This window comes from Nicotiana attenuata, unplaced genomic scaffold (genome assembly GCF_001879085.1).
Source record: "Nicotiana attenuata strain UT unplaced genomic scaffold, NIATTr2, whole genome shotgun sequence".
NCBI lineage: Eukaryota > Viridiplantae > Streptophyta > Magnoliopsida > Solanales > Solanaceae > Nicotiana > Nicotiana attenuata.
Window position 1 is genome coordinate 66909 of NW_017671298.1, and position 7325 is coordinate 74233.

Below are 7325 nucleotides of genomic sequence, written 5' to 3' on the forward strand. Positions count from 1 at the left end.
TCAGCATGAACCCGCATTTCATACAACTTTCGTGACACACCGGGATCGGCAGAAGTAGGAGATGAAGATGGCCGGGCCTGCTCTTGCGCCTTCTCGGCTCTTAGAGCGACAACCTGCTCATTCAGCTCAGATAGCTCTGCTTCCAAACCCCCAATCCGCTCCTCAAACCTTGCCTCCTTGAGCGCCGAAGTTTCCGCCTCAATAGCCCGCTCAGACCATCAAACACGAAGGGCGCCCACCAGGACTGCCACCTCATCCACATCGGCCATTTTTGCTTTCTCAGCTCGGCCCAACTCTTAGACCCTGGTGCTCAACTCACCCCTCAAGTTGACGGCCCTTGCTTCGCCTTGCTCGAGCTCGACCCTTAAAGACGCCACCTGCTCTTGAAGGTTAGTGTTTTTGGCCATCACTCCCTTACTCACCTCGAGCTCATCCTCCTTAGCCCTCAGCGCCCCCTCAAGCACGCTGCACCTGCCGATGGCCCTCATAAGCTCATCGTCCTTCTCCTTCAGCTCCTCATCCTTCTGCTTGAGCCCGTCGCAAAGCGTCTGAAACTGGCCGTCTTGGCTAAGTAACTCGACTAGCGTTCGATGCTTAGAACGGTACTCTTTGTACTTGGATACCAACTTCTTGAAGAGGGCCGTCCTACGCTCTTCTCGCTGATCACGCTCAATCTCCATAATGAGGGTCTGACGCGCAAAAGAAGACATGTCAGCGGAAATGAATTACACATACGAAATAAACCAGCCTAACATGGGAAAAGCAAACTTACTCGCAAGGCCATGCCAGATATACCCAACCAGATCCGCGTCTGCAGCGTCCTGTTCTCAAAATCCGGACATAGAGGAGCGAAGGCCGGCACCGCCCGTTTTGAATTGGCCAAGAGGTCATAATCTATGTGGACGACTATGTGCCGATCAGGCCCCTTTGTCCTTATCTCCACTCGGGTGAACCTCTCCTCAAAAGCCCGCACCTCCACAGGGTCAACATCGGAACCCGACCCATCATCTTCTACGAGGATGTTTTTATCCCTTATGTCCACTGATGATGAGCTGACCCCGGCCACTCGTGTAGGTTCCCCTCTGTCGAAGGTCCCTTCAACCTCTAACGGTCTTTCCTCCGTAGCAACAACCAGCATGGGAGCAGCCTCAACGCCTAGTAAGGGCACCGCATCCAAAATAATGGGCCTTTCCGACTCGGTATCAGCAGCACCAACCCTTCCAGTCTCCACCCTTCGCCTTTTCCTCGGTACCACCTCCCCCTCGTCATGAGACGACTCGTCAATTAGGTGTAGGACGCGGTGATCGGAGGTCTCAACTGACGTGACGGTTGCCTGCGGGGCAGAATCAGCCAACGATGAAGCTAGAGTTTGGCCCTCTCATATAGACTCGGCCAGTACAAATTGCATTCCAACCGAAGCGACTGCCTGGCGAAATGCAGGCACCGGAGCCTTCGCCTTCTTGGAAGGTCGCCGATCTGGTGCAAAAAGAAAATCATGTTTAACAAAAAATGATGACGTGGTAAGCTATAACGAAAGCGAAAAGGTCGTAGAAATGGGAATCAGACTCACTAGTCAAAGGCTTGGGACCGAACTGCTTGTTAAAGGACATCCAGTCGCGAATCCCCACAGTATGAGGTAAGACGTGAGTCATCCAGTCTTCGATATCAGGAACCAAGGGAGGTGGACGCTCACCAGCTGAAAGTAGAAAGACATGAGCAAGTCAGAAACAAAAAGAGGAGGGATGAACAAAATATATGACGAACGGTGAAAGGCCCTTACGATAGAAGTTCCACTGCTCAGGGAACCCGACTGGGTCCGCCACTACGTTCTCGATCCTGACGAAGAAGTAATTGCACTCCCGTCACCAATCCTTTAGCCCCACGGTGGCAGAGATGAATCAGCGTCCCCCTGTAGAAACTAGGCGAGAAGAGATGCAGCAGATGGCGAATGGAGACTTTGCAACCGGCCAACTCTGCAAACTTCGCCAGCATCAAAAAGGCCTTATATAGGTAAGGGGAAAGTTGTGCCGGGCAGACGCCATAAAAGCGGCAGAACTCCTTAGCGAGTGGGGAAGAGGAAGAGAGTAACCCACCCAAAACGGGTATTGGTAGAAAACTCAATACCTAGGTTGGTGAACTTGTATTGAGTCATTCCCCGCCGGAACAATATCGACGTAGGCAGGAATACAAAATTTAGACCACATGTCAGATATTTGCTTCGACCTCATGGCTGATAATACCTGCTCAGGAGCAGGGGCAGGTTCCTTCTGAAAGTCATTTCTAATCGACGGGTTCTGAGGAACTATTTCCTCCACGGTGGGAAAACTTTCAACTTTCGCAGCCGTGGGTTCGCCACTGCCGGAAGGCATAGCCACCGATAAAGGGATGGCATCAAAAACTATATCAGAAGTGTGAGGGGAGTTTATCATTTATACAAGAAACATGTATACCGTAGAACCAGAAGAAAGGTACCAACGGGAAAGCGTTTGATCAATGGGAAAGCTAGAATTGAAAAGCAGAAGTAAATCGGAAATAAGGGTTAAAGCAGAAGAACAAGCAAAGTGCCAAAGGAGTATGAAGTTCGAAAAGTCCCATTTTTGAATCTCCCTTCCCCTATTTATAAGTTATTATGGCACCCAGATTAATGCAAGAAACTGTCACTGACACTAAGATCGAAGCAATAGAGGCACTGGAAACGACGCATTGCATCGGGAAGATGCGTAATGATGACACGTGTGGTCATGACGTCATCCTATGTTAGCCACGCCAACCACAGCCTTTGATTAGATACATATAAAATTCAGCTATGACCCATCACTAATGCGACGTCGACCAATTCAGCTCATTCACCATGGCGAAATATCTTGAGATTGGATACAGATAAAATCCGCTCATCAAGAACGAACTCAATAAGCGGAGGGACTAACTGTATGGGTCAAAATTAGGTATAGTTTAGCGAATGAAGACGGACGAGATGAGGCCGAGGTCAAAACCAAGCACGGTTCAGTGGCGAGGAGTCGTTCAAAGGGAGAGACCAGTGCCGAGGTCGAGTAGAGAGCAAACGACTACAACTATCAGAATATTCCTGGGATTATGAATAGGAATATTCTGCTGAGTATTCTCCCACATTGTACTTTTTTAGGGTTTTCTAGGGATATCCAAACATTTTATACATCAAACAATATAGTACAATACGATACGATACGATACATTATGAAACGATATATAACAACCATCCTAACAAGCTGTCAAAGTAAGTTTTGCGCTGTTGTGAAAATGGTTGCTGCTCCTTCAATTTGGGGTTACTTGTGCTTCCAACTTTATTTTGTTCATAACCTGAATTTCTCTTCGAGAGGTTTTTTCGACCCACTTTCCATAATCTCCTATTATTCTGAACATCACTAATAATGTATCTTTCTAATTTTTTGAGTTTCATTTTCTTTAAGTTAATCGACATTATTTTCACTTTCGGAAATAATTAAGTGTGCAAAACCTCTTTGGATAAGAAATATTTTGATTTTTTTCAATCAAAAATAACTTTGATTGTTTAACCAATCAATCTTTGTTTAAAAAGATATAAAATATGTCTAAGGTAAATTTTGATATTAAAAAAACCAACAAATATCTCTAATAATATCATGGGGAGATCACTTTTATCCTGCAGTAAAAACTATTTATATCCGATAGCCGCAATAACATTTAAAATTTATAATTTGTTTTGTATATAACATACAGAGATATACATATATATACATATATTTTTCGGCAGTATCATTTTCCCAAATAGTTTCCTCTTGTAAATGGGCTGCCTGGCCTATATGTAAAAGCGGCCCAATTTTTCTCAAACCCAAAATAAACCTCCCTTCCACGCGCCCCAAAAGCTTATGAGCACCAAACAGCTCAATTTGCAGATTCCTCTATTTTCTTCAACAAATCGAAGTACGCCCTATTATTTTTCTCCTTCTTTTTTCTTTGTTCCCATATTCCCACTGTTCCCAGTTTGTAAATCAGGAAATTTAGCATTATTTCGGGTAAGTCATCTTTTACTTGTTTTGGTCTTTGAAATCGCATAGCTATGTGATTTTGTGTTTGTGAGTCATGTAAAAACATCCGATGATTTGTTTGTCTTTTGTTTTTCCTAGTATCTGATTTTTGTGTTTAGTAAGTTTCAAACTTGGTGGGTCTTGCATAATTTTCTATATTTTGCTTCCCCTGGTTGATTGTTTGGATTTATTATGCTACTGGTTTTTGTGTTAGGTTTATTTTTTTACTATATTATTGGCCTTGGAATTGCTCTGATTCTTGAGTTGATGGGCATTAATATTTATGATTTAAGGGCAAGAGTACTTTGGATTTGATGATAATGATAAAAATTCATTGTAATTTGTTGATACTGAAAATGTCACTTGTTTTGGGGTTATATGGGAAGTTTAATCACTAAGTTGCTGGCACCTATTAGTGCATTGAGCCTTGAGACTTTATCATCACATGATGAAGTTAAGGAATAACAATTTCTGTTTGATAATGCTAAAGCAGCATTATTTTGAGAAAGAGACTTTTTAAGAAGAAAAAAATCAGGTAGAGCTTGTAAGATGTCTGAGCATATTGTAACCTCACCTCTTTTAATGTAGATTGCCTCCCTAGCAAAAGAACTTGGTTTTGGTTGGTTAGCTGTCGGCATTAGCTTGTGTAATTAATTACAGGGTGCATGAAACTTCAGATGTAAACTCATCTTATGCTGTTGTTAGGGGCAGATCTAGGACCTTTGGCCAGTTGGACAATTAATGTGTAACTCTTTATGTTTTTCTTTTGCAACTTTGAATCAAGATATTACTGATTAAGCATGCCTAAAGAGCAATTGCTGAATTTAAAATCTTAAAATTGCTTTGATTCTTTCCGTACTTCTGAAAATTTAATACTAGCTTTTTCAAGTAGTACCGTATAGCTCAGTGTTTGCCTTTCTTTCCTTCATTTTCTCAAGTGTTGACCGCTAGTCTTCAATTTTGAGGGGTAAACATTTCAAATTGACATGGGAACAAATTGTTCTTTCCAAAACTTGTGAGGGTGCAATTCCCCGCCCTCAATCATACATAGAGACCATCTCTTGCTGATTTTACTATACTCGGCCTCAGCTATGCCTAAATGGCATTAGATGACTTTACTTGGGGTTCCTATTGGAATTCAAGGCCTGTACTGGAAATATCCCGCTGCAATGAGAAAGTGACAGTGATGAGAATGTTTGTCTTAACTAAACTTTGCTCCTGTTATTGGGGTAGAAGGTTGAGATTCTTATAGCTGATTGTGAGTATGGTCATGAATTTGCGTAACCATTTCTAGTCTAAAAATCTTTGTCCTAGTTGTTAATAACTCAAATTTGCAATCTCTAGTTTGTGCGTCCTTGGGCTCAAGAAAAGGCATTATCTATGACAGGATAAACCAAACTTGAACAATATATTATCATATAAGCCATTTTAGGCAACATTAGTGTTTATTCACTTGATGATATAGCCGGCTTTATTTGGGAGATACACTTAAATCTTATGCAAGGATGGTAAGAGTGCCCCAGAGAAAAAAATTGTTCTCCGCCTGAGTACCTTTTTTCCTTTGCTTCCTTGCAATTCTAAGACCCGGAGAAGTTGTAACTTCAGTTTCCTGTCCAAGCCAACATTTTCATATATGTTTATGCAAGTGTTTGCTTTGAATCTTGAATCAATAGCATGGACTCTGCTGGCCCTTTGGTTTCTCTTTTGCACCAGTCACTTGAGAGAAATGACCTCTGCCTTGATATATTTGATCATTTCAAGTGCTCTTACATTTCCACGATTTGTGACTTTGATCAATATAAAGTGGTTGAAGTAGCTGAGCCTGGATATGATGTTTGACATAGTCTCTTTTTTTGTCTCAGTGCTATGGCTGCCAGAGCTGAAGAACCAATCAATGAGCAAGCAGTTGCTAACATATATGGTTCCATGAGGGCTGAGATCAACCAGATTTACTCTAAAATTACGGAACTAGAGATGGAAGTTAGTGAACACTCACTTGTGATCAATGCTGTACAACCACTTGATCCTTCAAGACGGTGTTATAGGATGATTGGAGGTGTTCTAGTAGAGAGAACTATCAAGGAAGTCCTGCCTGCTGTTCAACGCAATAAGGAGGGAATTGAGGAAGTAATAGCTCGACTGAATGAAGCTCTGGAGAAAAAGAAAAAGGAAATATCTGACTTTGAAACCAAGTATAAAATTAGAATGAGAAAACCTGATGCAGAAGTAAAAGAGGAGAGTGGTCGAAAGGAAGGCTCCGCACAAGGAGTCCTTGTTGGTCCTGCTGGTTCAAATGAGTAGACCAGTCTGTTTGCAAAATCCATTTTGAGATACTTTGTTGAATATGGTCAAGGAACTATTAACATTTTAGCATAGCTATTCCGGTTATTAGCGTGTGATTTATCGTGTTTATTTAGCTTACTCAGCATGAACGTGAGGTTTTTGGTTTCTTATGATGAGAAAGTTTATATGATCAGATTAGTGGTCCGAAACCATGCTTCACGCCCTACGGGGTTTTTCACTAGACGATGGTGACCTTTGGCAATCTTGATTTCCCTCCTTGAACATATGCAAGTGCTTCTACATGTCGAGGCATGTGGCATTTTCTGCTTCCGCTATGGATTGTAGTTTATTAGATGTTTGAATACTGTTGTAGATGGTTGAATTCGGTTGGTTTTCCAGCCTGCTTTTGTTAGTCATCCCTATCCACTATTTTTTCTTATAAATTCGAACATTATACTCCTCAACTGACCTTTTTCCTTTCTGTGATGGGAGGGAGCACTGGTCCTCAGTGAAGAAGATTGAAATGCTCTACCGTGGAATGAAAATTTCTCATCTATTCTTGTCTGTGCCAAAATTTAACACAGCCGATGGTGATGTATCCCGTAGCTTAAAAGAACGAAGTGTGGTAGCGGCCAAGAAGCCACGCAACAAGTTCGGTTTAAATGAATTGCAAAAGAAAATCAATCAAATTATGGGTTAGCATTCACTTTGCAGAGGATTTAAATTTCAGTTAGCCTTGCTCGAAGATAGAATACAAGCGAACAAAGTTTAAGATTGGCACCGCCTAATTTGTTAAAAAGTGTTCACTTAGAGAGAGCATTATTTAGTTAAAGAGAAAGAACTTGAGAGCATTATTACCTTGCTATGAGTAAAGGCTACAAACTACTCTACATAATACATGTAGCTAGTAACTACCCTTAAGAGAATATTCATTGGAAAAATATATATATATATATATATATATATATATATATATATATATATATATATATATATATA

At 41.5% G+C, this 7325-nt stretch overlaps 1 protein-coding gene across 2 annotated transcripts; it reads left to right on the top strand.

Moving 5' to 3' along the window:
* Nucleotides 1-3866: 3866 nt before the first annotated feature.
* On the top strand, nt 3867-6742 carry LOC109207378 (probable prefoldin subunit 2). Of its 2 annotated transcripts, none has more exons than XM_019370283.1 (2): nt 3867-3939; nt 5906-6742. In XM_019370283.1, the coding sequence occupies exon 2, from the start codon at nt 5910-5912 to the stop codon at nt 6342-6344; it is 435 nt and encodes a 144-aa protein (XP_019225828.1). In that variant the 5' UTR covers nt 3867-3939; nt 5906-5909; the 3' UTR covers nt 6345-6742. The 2 variants fall into 2 exon arrangements, with proteins under 2 accessions (XP_019225828.1, XP_019225827.1); XM_019370282.1 differs by having other exon boundaries at nt 3878-4031.
* The last annotated feature ends 583 nt before the right edge of the window (nt 6743-7325 follow it).